Source organism: Chionomys nivalis, chromosome 1 (genome assembly GCF_950005125.1).
Source record: "Chionomys nivalis chromosome 1, mChiNiv1.1, whole genome shotgun sequence".
Lineage (NCBI taxonomy): Eukaryota > Metazoa > Chordata > Mammalia > Rodentia > Cricetidae > Chionomys > Chionomys nivalis.
In genome coordinates, this window is record NC_080086.1 from 135,972,983 (window position 1) to 135,997,230 (window position 24,248).

The 24,248-nt window shown below is 41.3% G+C and overlaps 1 protein-coding gene across 1 annotated transcript in view; it reads left to right on the forward strand.

The window, feature by feature from the left end:
* Positions 1 to 2,994: 2,994 nt before the first annotated feature.
* Positions 2,995 to 24,248, forward strand: part of Ppm1g (protein phosphatase, Mg2+/Mn2+ dependent 1G) — a 28,255-nt gene continuing 7,001 nt past the window's right edge. The window contains exon 1 of the mRNA XM_057771813.1: positions 2,995 to 3,309. Coding sequence (XP_057627796.1) covers positions 3,190 to 3,309 — 120 coding nt within the window. The 5' untranslated portion in view covers positions 2,995 to 3,189. The remainder of the gene's footprint in view (positions 3,310 to 24,248) is intronic.

Sequence of the window (24,248 nt, forward strand, 5' to 3'; positions counted from 1 at the left end):
CTAATCCTTTGCTATTAAACACATATGCTGTGTGCTATTGAGATTACTTCTCAGGCCAGTCCCTCAAGTACACATGCAGGAACTGGTTCTATCCTACGTTTGATAAACCAGGTTTTGGCAGTTTGCACTTTAAAAGGAGTGGAAGATGTGGTTGGTAACTCAAGCCAGTTATCCCAGCACTTGGGAGACACAGGAGAATCAGAAATTCAAGGTTATCCCTGTTCCATAGAGCATTCAAGGCCAGTCAGGATACAGGAGACTCTCAAAGCAAAACAGAAAGAAAAAACAATAAAAGAGAGTCCCAAGATAGACTATGAACATGTGACCATGTTAGTCCTTAGAAATGCATTATTCTGCTCAGGGAGAAAAGGGAGTATCCCCCAGTTTACATGTGCCCCTTTAGTGTCTATTACCTCTCTGGCTTTACTGGCTTCCCAGTGCCTCATTTTTTTCCCTCCCATCATTATCTTATTAGCTACTTTTGTCTTTCTCCCATTTTGTTTCAGGCAATCCATTTTTTTTTTTTTTGCGGGCAAAATACAGAATAGGATTTTTATTCCATCCTTAGCATTCATATGGATACTTAATAGATGCAGGGTTTTTGTTGTCAATATTTGAAGTTGGCACTTTACTTTTAGGGTTTTGTTTTGTTTTTGACACAATTTTTTTTTTTAGGTTTTTCGAGACAGGGTTTCCCTGTAGCTTTGGAGCCTGTCCTGGAGCTAGCTCTTGTAGACCAGGCTGGCCTCGAACTCACAGAGATCCACCTGCCTCTGCTTCCCAAGTGCTGGGATTAAAAGCGTGTGCCACCACAGCCCGGCTTTTGAGACAATCTTACCGTGTAGCTCAAGCTTGCTCTGGAATACTGAAGTCCTACTATAAGTAACCCAGGCTGACCTTGCGACACTGCTACCCCCATCTCTGGTGTACTGGGGTATATTCAGCTTTTCTTATTTTGTCTGTTTGTTTTGGTTTCTCGAGACAGGGTTTCTCTGTGTAACAATCCTAGCTGTACTGGAACTAGCTCTTTGCAGGCCAGGCTGGCCTCGAACTTAGAAACTCACAGAGATCCACCTGCCTCTGCTTTTCAGAGATCTCACTTGAGGGTCATAACAACCTGCAAGCCTCATTCAAATCTACCCTCCTGGCCAGAATTTTCACCATATTTACATGGAACTATCATTTTAAGCAGGACAGTTTCTCCCCAACTAGTGCACATATCCAAACTGCACCATCTTCTGTTGATGCATCTGAGTCAAAGCTTTGGTGTTATGTATGAACTCAACATTTAAATACTGAGCACACACAGTGTGCTAGGGACACAGGAAGGACAAATGGGGACCCAAACGATGCGAGGGATATTGAAGAACTTGAAAAAGTAGGTTCTGACCATGGGGTGGGTGGAAACGCTGGAAAAGAAAGCATGACTTTGGAGGCACAAGAAGGCTAAATGCTGAACCACTGTGGGGAAACGAAGAGACGCAGGAGAGACATTTTAGGACCCATTCAAGAGTTGTGGCAGGGACCAATTCAAGTGATTTCTGATAATTAAAGAATTTAGACTGAAGAGCTGGGTGGTGGTGGCACATGCCTTTAATCCCAGCACTCGGGAGGCAGAGGCAGGCGGATTTCTGTGAGTTCGAGGCCGGCCTGGTCTACAAGAGCTAGTTCCAGGATAGGAACCAAAAAGCTACGGAGAAACCCTGTCTCGAAAAATAAAAAAAAAAAAAAAAATTTAGACTGAAGAGTCAAAATTAATTCTGGGTTTTGCTTATTAACTTGAGGGTCTCTCTGTAGCCGAGGCTGGCTTGAAACCTGAAATTTGTGATCTTGCTTTAGCCCCTCAAGTGTTGGGGTTACTGGTATGAGCCATCATGCTGGGGTTTGTTTTTAAGGTAAAATCTATATATTATGTATGTTTTGCCTGAAATCCGTGCACCACTTTTCACTAGCATGCCTGTCGCCAGAAGAGGGCGTCTGAGCCCCTGGAATTGGATTGCCAAAGGGGTGCAGGAATTGAACCTGGCTAATATGGAACGCTAGCCAGGGGCCCCAGTTCTGTTTTCAATGAGTTGATTTCCCTATACGTCGGGGAAATTCTTTCTCTTACATCCTATCAAAACTGCTGGATTGTCTTTGTGTCTCCATTGCCTGCGCCCCAGTCTCAGTCCATCTTTTTCGGATTAAGGGCCTTCTAACCAATCACAGGACCCAGACTCTCCCTGTAGTGAACACTGCACACAGAATCAGACTAGAAGCGCAAAAAAAGGCTGCACCAGTACAATGACGTCCGCATTACCCATCTTGATGTGTACGACCACGGCTAGACTGTTCCTGCTAGACTCTTTCTCCCACGAGGCCAGTAGGCTTCCTTAATAAGCCTCTCCAAGCTACACTTTCCTCCGTCCTCCAGCCCCGTAAGCGAATTCCCTTCTCCCGCGGCTCAGCGCCACCCGATTGTCTAAATCTACCACTGGCGAGCAGCAGCTTGTTCCCGCCTCTTTGCTCTCGTGTCAGCCAGCAGACTGCACCAAGCATTTCTGCCCTGTATTAACTCGCATTATTTTTCACAGACCAATGTCTCCGTTTCCCTTTGTCAGTTCAGGCCTCACGGAGCCTGGCTAAATACCGCGGAAGCGCAGAACGCTCATCAACTTTAATTGGACCGAATCCCGCGGGGTTTGTCGGAATCGGAGGGCGTGTAGAGGGAGAGACAGGGCCGACAACACCGCGGGACACGACTGGAAGCTCCGGGTCCCACACAAAAGAGACTTCAGGCAAAAACCAGAGCCGGGGAGGCAGACAGGGTCACCTAGGACATGGCCGCACGTTCCCGCCGCTCCCTCGGGCCGCGGCCGTTGGTGGGCGTGGCGATCAGTCTCGCGGGAGCGGCGGTTGGGCGGGCCGTTGTCCCCGAGGGCGGGGCGAGTTGCTAAGGAAATGACCGCCCGCAGCGGCTCACCGTGCCAGCAGGGCGGGGTCTGGGGCAGCGCGTTTCCGCTTCCGCTCTCTCCCCGCTCCCGTCCCGTTACCGCCTCCTGGCCCGCCTCGCGCCTTTCGCCGGCACCTTGCGTCGGCTGCGCAGCCGGGCTTGCTCCCTGCCACGCGCGCCCCCGGGGCCCCGGCTCCGGCGCCGGCAAGGGTCGCGTCCCGCTCGCCTGCCCCACAGGCCGCCGGCCAGCCGCCGCCATGGGTGCCTACCTCTCCCAACCCAACACGGTGAAGTGCTCCGGGGACGGGGTTGGCGCCCCGCGCCTCCCGTTGCCCTACGGCTTCTCCGCCATGCAAGGCTGGCGCGTCTCCATGGAGGTGAGGCGACAGGGCCCCAGAGGCTGGCCGCTGCACGGCGAGAGCCTGACAGAGAAAGGGAGCGGGGGAGGGGATGGGGCTCTCCTCGGGCGAGGGTCCCTGACGGCAGCCTGCGGCCACAGTGCGGGAGGCGGCGGCCAGCGCGGGATCCGGGCGGAGAGGGAGCAGCTTGAGCTGGGGGACCGCGGCGCGTTGGCCGGTGGCGCCGAGAGGCTGCCATGTGGGGAGAGGCACCTTCCGCCCACTGGCCGCGGGCTCTCGGTGCCTTCGCGCCATCCTCTGCTGCCAGCCCAGCCCTCCGGGCTCCCAGGCAGTGCGGGGTGTAGTTGTCAGAGCGGAGAGGAAGGGATCGCTGCTTGTTCGTTGATTTGCGGAATAGATGCGAATGACGGGTTCGTTTTTATTCTTCAAATACGTGATGTGGCAGGCCTCTTGGGGCTAGAAACTTGATGGAGAAAAGGAGCCCGGGCGGATAATGTGTTTCCCATTCTTAACCCTTCCTTGAGTTAGCCTTGGACACCTCGTGTTAATTTGCGAGGCTCCGCTTGACCTTCGAGAATTGTCACTCGTTTGTATTCTTTTCGAAACCTTTTACGACCTTTAGGAAAAGCATTGTGCCAGTCACTAGCCTTGCTTTTTTTTTTTGTTTTTGAATTATGCTTATAATTTTTTTCTCGATTTCTTTAAAAACTTACTAAGTTGGCATTCGCCTGTGCTTATAATGTAGTTTACTCGGTTTTCAATCATTTCAGCAAATTGTTTTCGTCACAATCTGTAGATAACTTTTTTTCTTAAAGAAAAATCCACTTCAGATGAAAGGAAAAACAAACATCTGTATTAACAACGCTGAGCAAATGGACGTGAAACTGCATTGAACAGGGAAAACTGGTTGGTAGATGGGAGCTGGAAAGCTGGACAGTAAATGTCTTTGAGAAATTCGGTGAGCTCTAGGTAGAGGGACTAGGTAAATGCTCTAATTATGTCTGGAATTGAGGTTTATCTCCTTAGTAGGTGGGCTTCAGGTAACAGCCAAATACTGTCTCCCTTGGGGATTTTTCTCAAATCCCTCGCTCCTCCCTGTGGTTAACTCTGGAATGACAGTGTGAACTTAAATGATTTGTTCTCAGACTCAGAATTTATTCTCTCAGCAGCCTCAGATAATGGTCCTAGCATTATCTATACATCTAGATAAACAGTTTCAACAAGGAGAGGGTCATATCCATCGGTCTCATCTGCCTTAGTGCCCCCATTTGACAACTTGGAAATTGAGGCCTAAAAGGTTAGGACACTTGTACCTAGATACAAAGAATTGCTATATATTAAGTTGTTTGGGACTGTAGGTGCTAATTTTATAGGTGTCAAACTAATTTTTCGGTGATACACTATAGAACTAAGTGGGTATAGTTAGAGACACCTGGATATAGTTTCAGAAAACGAGCCTTAGGGATGGCCCAGTGGCTAAGAGCACTTGCTGTTCTAGCAGGGGACCAGAGTTTGATTCTCAGCACCAATGTCAAGCAGCTCACAGTCACCTGTTAAATCCTGCTCCAGAGAATCCAATGCCCTCTTCTGGCCTCTGCTGCTACCTTCTTCTCTCATTGGTTCATTCATTCAAAGTGAGGGATGGGGTCATAGTGTTAGCCTGAGTTAGGTGATGGTGTTTTCTTTTAGTGACTGTCTCATCTCATAGACTTTTGAAGTTTCTCATTCCTTGGTTTCTATTTCTGTGGGATGAAACATTTTTCCACTTTGTGGGGAACTCTTTCTAGTTTTTTAATTTTAATTTTTTTTTAATGAATTGAGTTGCTTGAGTGTTTTCAAACCCAGGGATTCTGTGTTTTTACTTGTCTGCTAAGTATTTCCTTTTGTTTTTTGGTTTCTGCACTGGTGATTAGAAAACTACTTCATTTTTAGTTTAGGGCTGTTTGGTGTGAAGAATTTTGCTTGACTGTTCTTGCGATCATAATCTTAATTCTAAAAGGCAATCAACCTACTTGAGTATTAAAGCCTTCCTGCTATGCTAATCTTGGAGTACTATTTCAGACCCTTTTCTGCTTCATAGATACTTTTCTTTCTAGGTTTGTTTCCTTCCTCAAAGTATCACATATAAAGATATAAAATGCTGGGCAGTGGTGGCGCACGCCTTTAATCCCAGCACTCGGGAGGCAGAGGCAGGTGGATCTCTGTGAGTTCGAGGCCAGCCTGGTCTACAAAGGGAGTTCCAGGACAGGCTCCAAAGCTACAGAGAAACCCTGTCTCGACAAACAAAAAACAAACAAACAAACAAAAAACCCAAAAAATAAAAATAAAAAATAAAGATATAAAATATCTTTGCTATTGTAAGAAAAGAACTAAGATACTATGGTTTCTAGTCTCTTAATGAACCTTTTCAGAAAATAAGCTCTTGGCCTAGTAGTATACATAGGTCAGTGGTCCAGAAAGGTTGGGAAAGGTTGTAGTACATCTTTGTCCCTCCTTTCCTAAAGAACGGGCTTGATTCCACCTATTAATGAAGCCCATTTACATTGTTGGCTTGGTCCTAATGACTGAGTTCAGGTAAGGTTAATTAGTATACCTTACAGAGGTTGCTAAAATTCTGAGACATAGATTTTAGTCTTAGACCTGTTTTATTCTTTCTCTTGAAGCAAGGGTGAATGGTAGTCATCAAAAGCTGACATTTTATACTTTCTGCCTGTTTCCTACCCTCTTGCTGTGGAACTGGAATTGGGGGGAGGTGTCAATACCATAGCAAAATGTTTCCTCCTTCATGATTTGGAGGATCCTACAACTGGTTGAGCGGTGTTCTGTGGGGTTAAGAGTAGGAGGGGGTGCTGAGAAATATAAACAATTGTGAGGTTTTGGTGACTGATGAGAAGTCCAGTCTAAAGGCTATGTACTGTTAAAAAGGAAAAGGAATTTTGAGGCTCCTCTGAGAAAAACAAAAACAGTTTTCTATGGAGAATTAGGATTTACAAAATTCAATAACTATTTTTTCCTTTTTAAAAGGCTGTGTCAATGTCTTTTTAACATTTATTTCTTGTGTGGGTATATGCATGTGTCATAGCACACATAAAGAGTTCAAAGGACAGCTTGTGGAAATTTCATCTCCACTTCTTCCATGTGGGTTTTAGGGATTGGCTCCGGTTGCCAGACTTGGTGGCAAGTACCTTTACCTACTGTCACCTCTGCAGCCTTTTGGGGGAGCTGAGGGGAAAAGACAGGAACTTACTATGTAGTTCTGTCAGTTCTGGAATTTGTGGGTTTCCTCCTGTCTCTGTCTCCTGAATATTAGGATTACAGGTATGCGTTGCCATGTCCTATTTGGTATTGATATGTTTTGAGTTTAATTTTGAGTAGTAGTCATAAAAGATTAATCAAGGGTCTGAAGAGATGATGAAGTAATAGATAAGAGTACTTGATGCTCTTCTAGAGGACTCTGATTTGATTCTCAGCACCCATGTGGTGACCTGTAGCCACTTGTAACTCCAGTTCCAGGGGATCTAGCACCTTCTCCAGATCTCCTGGGGCACCAGGTATACATGTAATGTACAGATAAATATTTAGGCAAAATGCCCATGCACATAAAGTAAAAATATATTGTAACTGGATGTTTCTCTCCTGCTCACCAGTTCCCAAATAAGCACTCAGAGGCTTAATATTACTTATAAATGCTTGACCCGTATAGCTCAGGCTTGTTACTAGCCAGTCTTACACTTAAATTAACCTGCATTTCTGTTTATGCTTTGCCACTTGGCTCATGGCTTGTTGTCTCATCTTATACATGTCCAGTTTTTTTGGTGGCTGCCTGGCATCTCTTGACTTCACCGTTTCTCCTAGAGTCCTCTGTCTGGATATCCTGCCTATACTTCTTGTCTATCAGCCTATCAATTTTTTATTAACCAATGAGAGTAATACATATTCACAGTAATATATAATCATGGGATTATTATACAGCATTTCCCCCTTTTTGTCTAATCAAAAAGGAAGGTATTTTTCAATATATATATATACATAAACAGAAAGATTATTAAATAGGAATTACAGTTACAATATCCAGTCCATTTGTATTTGACAAAATTAGGGAAAATACTCTACCATTTTTCTTATTTTTGTGAGTCTAAAGTTTTATATATTATTTACTTTCTATTATAACTCTTAACTATTTAGTATTCAACTCCATCAAAGACTCCAGAAAGATGAAATGTTACCCTTACCCAAAGTTCTCTGCAACGTTAGGGCATCCACCTCTGACCTACAGGCCTAGAATTATCTGACAGACTTTCCTGTGAAGCAGGGAATTCTAAGGACTGACCACCTTTTCAAAGTTTGGCAGTTGCCTTTTTGTGTCCTGCTGGTCCAGTTTGGTCAGTAACTGTGAGCAACTGAGGCAAGACCAGTTTCTTTGCCCACATGGCTTGATTTTGCCACAAAGAAGACAAGCCCCATATGGACTTTATTAAATGCCCATAATCCTCTTTGAAGTAATTGTGCTTCCAGAAGCAGACGTGTCTCACAGTCGAGAAAACTTTGACAAGGTCTTAAAACATTATAAATGTTATATTCTGTAGGGCTTGGAAGTGTTTGAAGATTGCCTATCTATCTGAAATATCTGATGACCTTGAAAATCTAACATGATTGTAAGTTTGCTATTGTAGATGATTATTAATCTCTATTTCTTTTTTTTTTTTTTTTTGGTTTTTCGAGACAGGGTTTCTCTGTGGTTTTGGAGCCTGTCCTGGAACTCACTCTGTAGACCAGGCTGGTCTCGAACTCACAGAGATCCGCCTGCCTCTGCCTCCCGAGTGCTGGGATTAAAGGCGTGCGCCACCACCGCCCGGCTAATCTCTATTTCTTAATTTTAACAGAGATTCGCCTGGCTCTGCCTCATGTGCTTAAAGGCATATTCCACCACCACCTAGCATATTGTATTTTTAAATGAGCTGCATAAACATAATATCCTAAAAGAACGGGATATATATATTATATATAGCAAAAATAACTTTAAATTTGTATCAATAAACCAAAATCCATACTAATGTAAAATATGTGAGATTAAGTTGTTTTTTGGATTAAAGTAGATTCAGTAATCTACCCTTTTATCCTATCATTTCTATATCTCCCTTTTTTTAAAAACAAGATCCCTGAATCTAATCTGCTTTGGTTAGTTTTTTTCCAACCTCCCTAAGTGATGTCAAACATTCATAATTTATTTTTGGGAATGTGGGCTTAGTTCTCTAAACTACTTCCTTTGGTTGGGGCCACTGGTTATCTTTGTGAAACCCTGAAAAAATTTAAGATTATGATCAAGTCCTGGCTGGAGTATTCTGTGAGACTGGATGGTTTCAGCCAGCATCCTTGAAGCTGTTTCTGGATGTAGAATTCAGAGGAAACTGTAACAGGCACTTTGAGATGTTGGATCATCTGGCCATTTGTTCCCATTGGAGATTTTTCAGGGGGATCTTCCTCAGTGAAACCTGATTTTTTTCTTAACCCAGAGTGAATCCAGAGTCTCTTATTTCCTGTGGAAACAAAAGCATAACCTCTCCCCCAAAGTAACATTGAAGTCAAAATTTATTTTTTGATTTTTTTTTTTTTCAAGACAGGGTTTCTCTGTGTAAACAACCCTAGCTGTCCTGGAACTAGCTCTTGTAGACCAGGCTGGCCTCGCAGAGATCTGCCTGCCTCTGCCTCCTGAGTCCTGGGAATAAAGGCAGGCATGCACCCACCACCAGCAGCTTCAGTTTTCTTAATGGAGAAAATATAAGATGGAGTATCATAAAGTGTGCCTTGGGGTTCTGTTTCAGAGAGGGAATGAATCTATGGTTAAGGAGCGTTTTATTACCTGATCCTCAAATGTGTTTTAAAACACCTTCTATTTACTGAACCAGCTCAAAATTCCTTTGTCTAGGGCAGTATTTTTCAACCTTCCAAATGTACCACCTTTTATTTAATACAGTTCCTTGTGTTGCTGTGACCCATAACCATAAAATTATTTTCGTTGCTATTTCATAACTGTAATTTTGCTACTGCTGTGAATCGTAAATATTTTTGGAGATAGAGGTTTGTCGAAGGGGTCCTGACCTACAAGTTAAGAATCTATCTATGGTCTAGGACAGAGTCAAACCTTTTTTTTTTTAATTTATTTATGTATTTTATGTATATGAATGCTCTATTTGCAATGCTTGCATAACAGAAGAGGGCACCAGATCTCATTACAGATGGTTGTTAGCCACCATGTGGTTGCTGGGATTTGAACTCTGGAAGAGCAGTCAGTGCTCTTAACTACTGAGTCATCTCTCCAGCTCCAAACTTTTTTTTTTTTTTTTTTTTTTTTTTTTAGGCAGAGTTTCTCTGTGTAGCCCTGGCTGTACTGTAATTTACTCTGTAGACCAGGCTGGCCATGAACTCAGATCCACCTACCTCTACCTACAAAGTGCTGGGGTTAAAGTTGTGCTCTACCACTGCCTAATTTTATCTTACATTAATTTACATTGTCTCTGGTTTGCCTCTTCTGAACATTTTATGAGAATTGAATTGACCTTTTGAGTTAACAAGTTTTATTTTATATATATGAGTATTTTTCTCAAAAGCATGTTTGTATACTGTGTACGTGCCTGGTTCCCATGGAGAAGAGATCTTCTGGAACAGGAGTTCCAGGTGTTTGTGGGCCACCATGTGGATGCTAAGAATTGTACTGGGGTTCTCTGTAAGAGCAGCAAGTGCTTTTAGTCACTGAGTTCCAGGCTGGTCTCGAACTCACAGAGATCCGCCTGCCTCTGCCTCCCAAGTGCTGGGATTAAAGGCGTGCGCCACCACCGCCCGGCTGGCCCTAAATTTTTTTAAGGCAGGGTTCCTCTGTAGGTTTAGAACCTGTTCTGGAACTCTCTCTGTGTAGACCAGGCTGGCCTGAAAGTCACAGAAATTCTCCTGCCTCTGCCTCCCAAGTGCTGGGATTATAGATAGATGTGCGCCACCACCACCTGGCTTAATTTTTTTAAGATTAGGGGCTGGAGAGATGGCTCAGAGGTTAAGAGCATTGCCTGCTCTTCCAAAGGTCCTGAGTTCAATTCCCAGCAACCACATGGTGGCTTACAACCATCTGTAATGGGGTCTGGTGCCCTCTTCTGGCCTGCAGGCATACACACAGACAGAATATTGTATACATCATAAATAAATAAATTTTTTAAGATTAAATTTTTAAAGATTTTTAAATTTTTATTTTATGTGTATGAGTGTTTTGCATATGTGTTTGTATGTGCACCATGTGTCTATCTGGTTCCCATAGAAGTCAGAAGAGAGGCTTGGATACTCTGGAACTGGGGGTGCAAATAGTTGTGAGCCACCACATTGGTGCTGGAAACCTAATCCAGGTCTTCTTGAGGAACAACAAATGCTCTTAACCAGTAAGCTGTTTCCTCCAACCCCCATTTGTAGTTTTAAATGTCATTAAATGTATTGTGACTCAGTCCTTCATTTTTAATAACTCAATAATATTTCTCTGTAATTTTGTTTCTTTGCTGATAGACGATTATATTTGCATGCTTGCTTATTGTGAATAATGGTGCTCTGCACATGGTTGTACAACTTTCTGTGTGGAAATATATCTTGGGAGTATACCTAAGAATGGAAATGATATGAGTGATACTAGGAAATGTGTAGATACCCCTTATCTGTATCTAATGTTAAAATCTTTGAAATCATTAAAGTCTTGTATGCTAATGAACTGAGTGATAACTCGTACACCCTGTGTATCTTTAAGATGAGGGATTGTCACAAGGAAAACAGGTGTAGTGTAGATGGTTGGGGCTTTCAGCACTCATCCTTAACTTCTGGGGATGGCAGAGGGGCTGGTAGGTTAATGCCAATGGCTATGATTTGATTAATCAGTGTCTGTGTAATACCAAAAGAGGCAGGGAACTTAGAATAGTGTGGAGATGACCAGAGGGCATGAAAGCTGAGCCTCACATTCAGTCTGTTGAGATGGTTTGATGATACCCAGCCCTGGGCTCACGAAATGTTTCCCTGAATTCTGTGATTTGCACTAGCAAATTGATTGAACCCAGGGAAGGAGGTGCCGGAACTTCCTGTCTACTGCTTTAGGATTACTTATTTGACGTGTGAGGAAAAGCCTTGAGGTCACAGAAGTGTTTGGTATTGTGAGAATACTACCACTGAGGTATAGCTCCATCCCTTATAGATAAGCTCCTACCAGGGTAAGGAGCTTCTCTTCCTTCCTAGTTTGGTTGAATTTTTCTGTCATGAGTGGATTTTAAGTTTTGTCAAATCTTTTTTTTTTTTTGTTTTTTTTTTTTTTGTTTTGTTTTAGTATGTCTGTATATGCTTGCATGTGTGCCTAGGTGCCCACAGGATCCAGAAGGGGGTATAGAATCGCTTGGAGGTAGAATACCAGGTGTTTGTGAGCTCTTTAATGTGGGTTCTAATATTCGAACTCTGATCCTAATAGGGCAGTAAGTGTTCTTAATGGCTGAGTCATCTCTCCAGTCCTGTCAACTGCTCAATTGAATTTTTGCTTTTTTTGCTAGTGGGGGTGTTGGGGGTGGGAGGTATTGAGATAGGATTTCTCTGTGTACCCCTGGATGTCTTGGAACTCATTCTATAGATCAAGGCTGGTCTTTAACTTAAGAGATCTCTCCTGCTTCTGCCTCTGAGTGCTGGAATTAAACTTGTGAGCTGCCACCACCCAGCTTGTTCTCTCTCTCTCTCTCTCTCTCTCTCTCTCTCTCTCTCTCTCTCTCTCTCTCTCTCTCTCTCTCTCTTTCACCTGAAGGTTTCTCATCTTGCCTGGTCCTGTAGCCCCTTTTTAAATAACCACTCAGAGGCTTAATCTTAATTATATACTGTTTGACCTCTTAGCTCAGGCTTGTTACTAACTAGCTTTTACAACTTAAATTAACCCATAATTCTTATCTGTGTTTAGCCACATGGCTTGGTACCTTTTCTCAGTAAGGCATTCTCATCTTACTATCTGTATCTAGCTGGTGACTGTCTCTCTACCTTTCCTCTTCCCAGAATTCTTCTGGTCTGGTTGCCCTGCCTATATTCCCTGCCTGGCTACTGGCCAATCAGCATTTTATTAAACCAAATCTTTACAGTGTACAAGAGCACTATCCCAGGGCTGGAGAGATGGCTCAGAGGTTAAGAGCATTGCCTGCTCTTCCAAAGGTCCTGAGTTCAATTCCCAGAAACCACATGGTGGCTCACAACCATCTGTAATGGGGTCTGGTGTCCTCTTCTGGCCTGCAGGCATACACACAGACAGAATATTGCATACATAATAAATAAATAAATAAATAAATAAATAAATAAATAAATAAATAAATAAATGTTTAAAAAAAGGAAAAGAAGCCAGGTGGTGGTGCACGCCTTTAATCCCAGCACTCGGGAGGCAGAGGCAGGCGGATCTCTGTGAGTTCGAGACCAGCCTGGTCTACAAGAGCTAGTTCCAGGACAGGCTCCAAAACCACAGAGAAACCCTGTCTCGAAAAACCAAAAAAAATAAAAAATAAAATAAAAAAAAATAAAAAAAGAAAAAGGAAAAGAAATAAAAAAAGAACACTATCCCACAGCATTTTCTTTATTTCTTCTTCCCCTTCCTTTTTAATCTATTAACATAACCACGTGGCTTTATAATTGTGATATACTACTTTAATTAATTTTGAATGTTAAGTCTAGTTTATATTCAGGGAATGAATTGCTTTGGTCATTGAGCATAAGCCTTAAAACTTTAAAAAGTTGCTGGATTTGGTTGACTACCATTTTGTTGATATTTTTTGTTTGTTTTTCTGAGACAGGGTCTCTCTACAGAGCCCTGGCTGTCCTGGAACTCACTTTGTAGACCAGGCTGTTCTTGAACTCAGAGATCAGCCTGCCTCAGCCTCCCTAGTGCTAGGGTTAAAGGTATGTGTCTCGACCTTGTTGTTAATAATAAGTTATCTACCTGTAGTTTCTTTCTTTTTTTTTTTTTAAAGATTTATTTATTAAGCATACAATGTACTGCTGGCAAGGAAGGCACCAGGTCTCATTATATTACAGATGGTTGTGAGCCACCATGTGGTTGCTGGGAATTGAACTCAGGACCTCTGGAAGAGCAGCCAGTGCTCTTACCCTCTGAGCCATCTCTCCAGCCCTACCTGTAGTTCCTTTGAGATATATTTGTTTAGTTTTAGTATAAGGGTAATAGGACCTCGTAGAATTAGTTGGAGGTATTTCCTCTTAATCTATGTTTTGGAAATTTGGGAAGAATTGGTACAGGTGTCTCTTGGAATCAACAAAGACTCTTGTATTCAGGATGTCCTGTTAAGATTCTCAAATCCCTTATATAAAATGAGGAGATGTGTTGTTACATGCCTTTAGTCCCAGCATTCTGGAGACAGAGGCAGTCAGATCTCAGGCCAGCCTTGTTTATATAGTGAGTTCCAGGCTAGACAAGGCTACATAGTAAGACCCTGTCTCAAAAACCAAATTAATGATAATAATAATAATAGTGTTATTTACATATAATTCAACTGTGCCATCTCATAAAGTTTAAATTGTCTCTAGGTTACTTATGTTGCCCAATTGGATCAATTATAATATTTCTTTTTTTTTTTTTTTTTTTTTTTTTTTTTTTGGTTTTTCGAGACAGGGTTTCTCTGTGGTTTTGGAGCCTGTCCTGGAACTAGCTCTTGTAGACCAGGCTGATCTCGAACTCACAGAGATCCGCCTGCCTCTGCCTCCCAAGTGCTGGGATTAAAGGCGTGCGCCACCACCGCCCGGCTTCAATTATAATATTTCTATTTGGTAGAGTTCACCTGGGAAGCCATCTTAGTTTGGACATTTGTTGTAGGAAGTTGTGTTCTTTGTTTTCAGATCTTTCTGAGACTGTCCTCACTATTTAACCCAAGTTGACTTCTAACTCAGAACAGTCCTCATGCCTCCTAATACTGGGATTAAAATAGGTGTATGGTGTTGGGCCAAGGTGGCCTTTAATCCCAGCACTTGGGAGGCAGAGGCAGGCAGATCTCTCTCTGTGAGTTCAAGGCCAACCTGGTCTATAAGAGCTAGTTCCTTAACAACTAGATAGGACTATTACACAGAGAAACCTGTCTCAAAAAACCAAAACAAAACAAAACAAAAAAAACCAAAAACAAACAAATTAACTAAAAACAATAGGTGTATGGCTAACACTTCTGGCTAAGTGTTGTTTCTTTTTTTCTTTTTTTCTTTCTTTTTTTTTTTTTGTTTTTTGTTTTTGGTTTTTCAAGACAGGGTTTCTCTGAGTAGTCCTGGCTGTCTTGGAACTCACTTTGTAGACCAGGCTGGGCCTCGAACTCAGAGATCCACCTGCCTCTGCCTCCCAGGTACACACCATTGCCGTGTTCTAGCTAGGTGTACAGTCTAAAGCTAAATGTGATAGTGTATGTTTGTAATCCTCACTTGAGAAGTTGAGGCAGGAATTCAAGGATTATCTATGCGAGACAAAACCCCATTTCAGAAGGAAAAGAACAATGCATTTTGTAGTGTTCAATATATTCACACTTGTGTAATTAGTTTTCAGAACTCTTCATTCTGGAAAGCTGGAAGTCTGTAATCACAGACAGTTCTCAGTCCCTGGTACATTCTTTTATGCTCTGAATGACTTTTTTTTTAATTTTAAATGGTAGGAAAATTGAGATGTTATCCCATTATGTAGCCCTAAATGACCTAGGATTATCTACTTGTATCAGGCTCTCCTTGTACTGTATTTGCCATAATCTTTGTGCCTCTGCCTCCTAAGTGTTAGGATTAGAGGTATGTACCACTGTGCCTGGTATAATTTTTATTTTTCATCAAATACAAATAAAAATAAATATATAAAATAAAAATGCATATAGTGTGTGTGCGCATGTGTTTGTACAGTATCTCCCTACTCAATGTGGTGGTATGCATGTGTTTGAATATCTGCCAGAAAACTGGCATCAGATGGTTTCCTGTGTTTCCTTGAATCTCATTGCCATCTTATTTTTTGAAACGTTGCTCACTGAACCCTGAGGTCATCCATTTGGATCTACCTATCTCTGCCTCTCATCCCCATACACCCAGGGCTGGGATTACAGAGAGATTGCTGCCCAGTTGTTTTGTTTTCTGAGACAGGTTCTCACTTATGTAGCCCTGTGCTGACTGGCTTTTATGTGAGTACTAGGAATCAGTTGCATGGTAACGTTTTACCAACTGAGCCATCTTTCCAGGCTGAATGCACCTAATTTTTAAGGGGATATATATATATATATATATATATATATATATATATATATATATATATATATATATATATATTAGGGCTGTTTGGTTTATTTGTTTATTATTAAATGTATTTGCTGTTTCTTATGTGTGTGTATGGAGAGCCATGCACAGGCCACAGTGTACATAATGAAGGTCAGAGGATAACTTGTGTCTGTTCTCTCCTTCTATGTGGGACCCATAAACCCAATATCAGATTATCAGGCTTGGTGGCAAGCACCTTTTACCTACTGAGCCATCTCAGTGGCCTGTAGTGCAAATTTCTAATTGGCCTGAATATAAACCTGACGTCAGATATTAAGGGGTGAAAGCTAAAAGATCAAAGAAGCAGATCAGCCAGCTACTAGTCTCGATGAAATCTTCAAGCCAAATGGGATATCCGTCTACAAGTCCTCAAACCAAATCCCTTGAGCTTCTGTGTCTTCCCATCTTATATTCCTCTCTCTGCCTAGCCATATCCCTTCCTGTCTCTACCTCCCTAGTGCTGGGATTAAAGGCATGTGACTCTCAAATACTGGGAATAAAGGTGTGAGCCATCACTGCCTGACTCTGTTTCTCTTTGAAGATGAGTCAGTCTTGTGAGCCCAGGGTGGTCTTGAACTCAGAGATCTGTCTGCCTCTGCCTCCCAAGTGCTGGGATTAAAGATGTTTTTCACCACTGCCTGGCCTCTATGGCTAAGTAGAGGCTTGCTTCACACTCTGATCCTCAGACAAGCTTTATTTGTTACAGCGCAAGCAAAATACCAAGCCCTTTTGTTTGGTTATTTGACATAGGGTCCAGTGTAGTATAGGCTGCACTCAAACTCACTGTATAGTTGAAGATTTTTTTTTCTCTCTTTCTTTGTTTGTTTCTCTGTATGTCAGCTCTAGCTGTCCTGAAACTTGCTTTGTAGATCAGGTTGACCTTGAACTCATAGAGATCTGCCTGCCTCTGCCTCCTGAGTACACAGAGAAAAGGCACATGCCACCACCACCCACCTTATTGTTCTTATTGGAGACTTCTGTGTTCCTATTTGTAGGAGTATTGAAGTGGAATAGACAGCCTCAAGAACAATCAGTTGAAAGTATAGAAGTATAGTTCTTCACTAAATTCAAGAGAACCTGAAACAGTGACAACATGGTTTGTACTTGTCAGTTCTTCAAAGTACTAGAGAATGAAGCCTGCAAAAAGGTTGTTTGGATTGCTTGTAACATAGTTTTGCTGTAAATGAAATGTTGATAGAGAAGGATTTGAGATCAGGACTTAAATAAGAAATGTTAGTCTAGGAAGAGAAGAACTAGAAATAAAGGAAAGTTTAGGTAAGTAGGGAAAAACTCCTGAGGTAGAACACTGAAGACGAAGTATTTCTGCTAAGGGAAAATAATGTGAGAGGTTAGCCTTTCAGCCAAGAGAGAGCGAGTGGCACTGGAGAACTTGGACAGTGTGGGAAAGACCTGAGACTAGCTGTGTACACAGAATACACACACTCGAAATACTGAATCAAAGTCGTGGCCACAGTCAACATGATCTCATACATTTTGTGACCACAGTACTCTTAGTGCTTCTGATTCTGGACTGACTAAAGAAAGCAGTTGGCAGTTATACAAGGTTGGATGAGTTTTCTAGATTGCTAAGAGATAGTGTCGAAATACTTGGCTGTGGTTCAGAAAAGGACAAAAAAGCTCAGGGTAAAGATTCTGAGTAAAGATGTAAATGAAATTAAAGTTCTTAGAGAAGGTGGAATAATTCCAAATAATAACTTAGATCTATATTCTCATTAAAAGTGAAAAAGTAATGTAGAATCATTCTAGGAACTAAGACCTGGATATGAGATGAATCTATTGTGGGCATTTCTCTTTAAGAAAAAGGATAGGCAAGAAAAGTATGAACCAAGTGCCAATTTCAGAGCAGAATATCTGTATAGCAAATGGCATTTTACAATTTTGTGTCATCTTGGTGACTGTCCTAGATAAAATGATTAAACCATTACTGTTATTACATATTATAAAAGAGGATAAAATTGACACAAGGAAGTTCCCAGAAGATCATTTAGTACAGTCCACCCTTTCCTCTGTATCAGCTAATCCTACCAACCGCATATCAAAAATATTTGGAAAAGGCTAACTAAAGTGACTTATCCTGTTATCCCAGCACTTTCGGGGATGAGACAGGAGAACCATGAGTTTGAGGATAGCCATGTAATGGGGACCCTATCTCAAAAACAGAACAAAGCTGGCCTGACATGGTGGTGAACACCTTTAATCCCAGCACTTGGGGGGGCAGAAGCAAGTTGTTGAGTTTGAAGACAGCCAGGACTATATAGAAAGACACTGTCTTGAAAAAACAACCAACCAAGAAAGCAGGAACAAAAACCATAGCAAATGGGGCTGGAGATATGGCTCAGAGGGTAAGAGCACTGGCTGCCCTTCCAAAGGTCCTGAGTTCAATTCCCAGCTACCACATGGTGGCTCACAACAATCTGTAATATCTGGTGCCCTCTTTCTGGCATGCGGGCATACATGGAGGCAGAATGTCGTATACATAATAAATAAATCTTTAAAAAAAAAAAAGAAACCCTGTCTTGAAAAGCCAAAAAAGAAAAAAAAAAAAAACATAGCAAAACAAAAATTTGGGAGAGGGGGAACGTGGCTATGTTGAATATGTATTAATCCCCCTAATTGAACCCAAATACTTACTTCTTGATGTTATTCTTTAAAGAATACAACATATCAAGTATTTTTATAGTATTTACATTGAATTAAATAATGTGAGTACTCTAGAAGTGATTTAAAGTGTACAGATAGGGCCAGACATGGTGGTGAATGAATGCCTTTGATCCAGCACTCAGGATCTGCAGAGGCAGGCAGATCTGCATAGTAAGTTCCAGGCCAGCCATGGCTGTATAGTGATGACCCTGTCTCATAAACAACAACAACAAAATTCAAGTATATAGGAGGATCTGTGTAGATGGTTGCAGTGGATGCTGTGCCATTTTGTGAAAGGGACTGGAACATATGTAGATTTAGTATTAACAAAGTGTTCTAGAAAAGCAGTACGCCATAGATACCAAAAAAATGACCCTCTGTGGTAGAATGGTACCCAAGGTCTTGGCTTGTCGTTATTTAGATTGGAAAAAAAAGGTTATTACTCTGTAGAAAATTAAGTGTATGTTGAAAAATAGAAAAAAAATTATTCATCCCCTGCTTTTAAGTTTAATATATTATATTCCAGGCACTAAATACACCTTTAACGTTTTTCTTTATTAATTTGATACATTGTGAACTTATTCTCTAACACACATGAATCATTTTTTGTGTACATAAACATACCTTTAATATTATTTATTTTGATTGAGAGAAGGTTTTACTGTGTAACATAAGTTGATCTCAAAGTAATGATCCTCCTGCCTCAGTCTCCTTAGTGATGCAGTTACAGCTGTAAACTAGATGCTTGACTTGGTACTTAACCATTTCTTCCCCCCCCCCCCCAAGGTTTCTTTGTAGCTTTTTGGGGCCTGTCCTGAACCTTGCTCTATAGACCAGGCTGGCCTCGAACTCACAGAGATCCGCCTACCTCTGTTCCCCAAGTGCTGGGATTGAAGGGGTGGGACACCACTGCCCTGCGGTACTTATTGTTTCTAATAGCTATTTATCTTCTATTGGAGAAGTTAGTTCCATTTGCAATCATTAGTTGCAGTTTGGGTGGTTTATAGTTTCTTTCGTATTTTAGGTAGGGTCTCACTGTGTAGACCAGGCAGGTTTTGATCCGTCGGCCTCTACCCCCTGAGTACTAGGATTAAAGGTGTATGCCAACAAACCCAGTTTTGTTTTGTTTTTAAAAAAATTTTTTATTGATATTTATTGAGCTCTACATTTTTCTCAGCTCCCCTCCCTGACTCTTCACTCCCCGCTTCAATCCTCCCCCAAGGTCTCCATTTTCCCAATTTACTTAGGAGATCTTGTTTTTTTCTAGTTTCTACTTCCCATGTATATTAGATCTATGTAAGTCTCTCTTAGTGTCCTCACTGTTGTCTAAATTCTCTGGGATTGTGGTTTATAGGCTGGCTTTCTTTGCTTTATGTTTAAAAAACCACCTATGAGTGAGTACATGTGATATTATCTTTCTGGGTCTGGGTTACCTCACTCAATGTTTTCTAGCTCCATCCATTTTCCTGCAGAATTCAAGATGTCGTTCATTACTTTTTTTCTGCTGTGTAGTACTCCATTGTGTAAATGTACCACATTTTTCATATCCATTCTTTGATCGAGGGGCATTTAGGTTGTTTTCAGGTTCTGGCTATGACAAATAAAGCTGCTATGAACATAGTTGAGCACATGTCCTTGTGGCACGATTGAGCATCCTTTGGATATATATCCAAAAGTGGTATTACTGGATCTTGAGAAAGGTTGTTTCCTAATTTTCTGAGAAATCACCACACTGACATCCAAAGGGGTTGTGCCAGCTTGCATTCCCACCAGCAATGCAGAAGTGTTCCCTTTCCCCACAACCACTCCAGCATAAGTTGACATCAGTGTTTTTGATCTTGGCCATTCTTCCAGGTGTAGGATGGAATCTCAGGGTTGTTTTGATTTGCATTTCTCTGGTGACTAAGGATGTTGAACATTTCCTTAAGTGTCTTTCAGCCATTTTAGATTCCTCTGTTGAGAGTTCTCTGTTTAGGTACTCCATTTTTTATTGGATTATAATTTGGAGATCAGACCTCTGTCTGATGTGGGGTTAGTGAAGATCTTTTCCCATTCTGTAGGCTGTCGTTTTGTCTTGTTGACCATGTCCTTTGCTTTACAGAAGCTTTTCAGTCTCAGGAGGTCGCATTCATTAATTGTTTCTCTCAGTGTCTGTGCTGCTGGGGTTCTATTTAGGAAGTGGTTCCCTGTGCCAATGCGTTCAAGTATACTTCCCCCACTTTCTCTTCTATAAGGTTCAGAGTGGCTGGCTTTATGTTGACGTCTCTGATCCACTTGGACTTGAGTTTTGTGCATGGTGATAGATACGGGTTTATTTTCATTCTGCTACATGTTGATATCCAGTTATGCCAGCACCACTTGTTAAATATGCTTTTTTTTTTCCATTTGATATTTTTTGCTTCTTTATCAAAGATCAGGTGTTCGAAAATGTGTGGATTGATATCCGGGTCTTCTATTCGGTTCCATTGGTCCTCCTGTCTGTTCTTATGCCAATACCAGGCTGTTTTCAGTACTGTAGCTCTGTAGTAGAGTTTGAAGTCAGGGATTGTGATGCCTCCAGAAGTTCTTTTGTTGTAAAAGATTGTTTTGGCTGTCCTGGGTCTTTTGCTTTTCCATATGAAGTTGAATACCGTTCTTTCAAGATCTTTGAAGAATTTTGCTGGGATTTTGATGGACATTGCGTTGAATCTGTAACAAACCCAGTTTAAAATTGCTTTTGATATTCAACAATGCTATAATAAGTTGTTTTGCTTTCTCTTGTGAACTTCTTGCTGTGTGTCCCTAGCTGACCTTAAGATCATGGCAAGTCTCCCACTTCAGCCTCCCAAGTGCTAGGATTATAGGCATATACTGCCATGTTCAGCATTTAAATTTAAATATTCTCATGCATATACTTCCTGCATCCTCGTCTAATTATTTTCATAAAACAATTGTCAAATTTCTAGATCACTTTAGAAAGGTTTTAAAAATTTCTATGTATGTGTATATTTCTATGTCTGTATGAGTTTATGCCATGTATGTGCAAGTACCTATGGAGACCAAAAATAGGCATTGGATCCCTTGGAGTTGGAATCACAGGTAATTGTGAGTCTCAGCAGGGTACTGAGAAATGAACCCCAGTACTGTGTAAGAGCAGCAAGTGCATTTTAACTCAGGATCTCTCCAGCCCTAAGCTTAGAAACTTTGATACATGTTAGCAAGTTGTTCTCCAAGAAACTTAATTTACAACCTGGTTGTTTGGGCTATAAGAAGGTGTTTCTGCTTCACTCTTACTGCCACTGGATATTATTACTTTCTAATTCTAATTTTGTACGAAAGGATATTTCTGCTTTAGTGTTTAAACTGGACTCCAGTGGTCATTAAACTGATTTTAATGTTACTTAAATGTGAACAGACATGGTGGGACATGGCTTTATCCCAGCACCTGGGAAGCAGAGGCAGGTGGATCTGTGAGTTAGAGGCCAGCCTGGTCCACAGAGGGAGTTCTAGGACAGCCAGGGCTACACAGAGAAACACTGTCTCAAAAACGAACAAAACAAATTTTATGTTAACAAACAAAACTACAAAATTAGCAGGATTATAAAACCAATATTAAAATGATACAATTGTACATGTCAGAATTGGATGGTCCTCAGGAATTAGTGGTTACTGCTGAGGTAGAAGCTCTTAGGGGTTAGCATGCACACACTTACCTGTGTTTATCTGATGTCAGTTCAGTTCTACTGCTTTTCTGTAATTCAAGCTAGTTCTCCTTTAGGGTGTTGAGTATGTAGGACAGGGTCTACTCTAGTCCAGACGGTTCTTGAACTTACTACAGTTCTCTTACTTTAGCCTCCTCAAGTGCTGGGTTACAATACAAGCCAGCTTGCCTATTAGCGCTTCCTATATATTATGTATATATCTTACTGGAAAATTTTTCATGAATCACTTGACCTTGTCTCCTTTTGTTTGTTGAGTTAGCTCAAACATGGAACACATTCTGGTGCATAATAGATTCTCAAATATTTGATTAGTAACTGCATTCTTAGGAACATTGATGTTTGAGATGGTGCAGAGCAATAGGTAATCCTAAATACAAATGAGAATGCTCTTACATGATAAGAAGAGAGTAGGAAAGTCTAGGAAGATAAACACTGGCTTAGGGGAAGACTAGCTATTGTGACCCATAGGGGAGTCATGGAAGAGGGAGAATGTGACCTTTGCTCTGTGGTACTTAACTAGGTCCTGGAGATGAGACAAAAAAGGCACTGCAGTTGATGATGACCATAGATATGCTATTTGTTTCTAGGACCTTTGTATTGGTGACATGAGAGGGGGAAATTCCTTTTTCGATGTCTTTCTTCCCTACCTTATGTTTTATTTTCTTAGCCAAGAACTATGCCATAGTCTTAGTTCAACTCCAATAAAAGAATTACTACATTCAGATTTTTCAGTATTGATAAAAATTTTTAAATGCTGATGTCTGAAAGAGGAAGGAGAATTATGATTGAAATTAACTCACCTGACAGGCGGTGGTGACGCACACCTTTAATCCCAGTACTCGGGAGGCAGAGGCAGGTGGATGTCTGAGTTTGAGGACAGCCTGGTCTATAGAGTGAGTTCCAGGACAGCCAGGGTTACACAGAGACACTGTCTCAAACCCTCCCCCCCAAAAAAAGAAATTAACTCACACAAGGTAAGTAACCACTAACAGTGCTTATTAGCATTTATTCCTTCTGTTTGAAGAGAGTATCTGTGAGGAAGCTTTATTATATACCTTTGGGTATCTACCCAAAAGTGGTATTGCTGGGTCTTGAGGAAGGCTGTCTCCTAATTTTCTGAGAAATTGCCACACTGACATCCAAAGGGGTTGTGCCAGCTTGCATTCCCACCAGCAATGCAGAAGTGTTCCCTTTCCCCACAACGTCTCCAGCATAAGTTGTTATCAGTGTTTTTGATCTTGGCCATTCTTCCAGGTGTAGGATGGAATCTCAGGGTTGTTTTGATTTGCATTTCTCTGGTGACTAAGGATGTTGAACATTTCCTTAAGTGTCTTTCAGCCATTTTAGATTCCTGTTGAGAGTTCTCTGTTTAGGTCTGTACCCCCTTTTTTTATTGGATTATTTGTTCTTTTGATGACCAATTTCTTGAATTCTTTGTATATTTTGGAGATTAGCCCTCTGTCTGATGTGGGGTTGGTGAAGATCTTTTCCCATTCTGTAGGCTGTCATTTTGTCTTGTTAACTGTGTCCTTTGCTTTACAGAAGCTTCTCAGTTTCAGGAGGTCTCATTTATTAATTGTTTCTCTCAGTGTCTGTGCTACTGGGGTTATATTTAGGAAGTATGGCTGGTTTTATGTTGAGGTCTTTCATCCATTTGGACTTGAGTTTTGTGCATGGTGATAGATATGGGTCTATTCATTTTTCTATATGTTGATATCCAGTTATGCCAGCACCACTTGTTAAATATGCTTTATGTTGAGGTCCTTGAGCCACTTGGACTTGAGTTTTCTGCAAGGCAATATATATGGATCTATTTGCAATCTTCTACACATTGACATCCAGTCAAATGCCAGCACCATTTGTTAAAGATGTTTTCCTTTTTCCATTTTATCATTTTGACTTTGTCAAAAACCAGTTGTTCATATGTGCATGTATTAATGTCAGGGACTTCACTTCAATTGCATTGTTCACCTGTATGTTTTTGTACCAATACCAAGCTGTTTTTATTACTATAGCTCTATAGTAGAGCTTGAGGTCAGGGATGGTGATGCCTCCAGAAGTTCCTTTACTGTACAGGATTGCTTTAGCTATTATGGTTTTTGTTGTTGTTGTTGTTGTTTTTCCATGTGACATTGAGTAATGTTTTTTCAAGGTCTGTGAAGAAATATGTTGGGATTTTGATGGGGATTGCATTGAATCTGTAGATTGCATTTGGTAAGATTGCCATTTTTGTTATGTTGACCCTACCTGTCCAAGAACATAGGAGATCTTTCT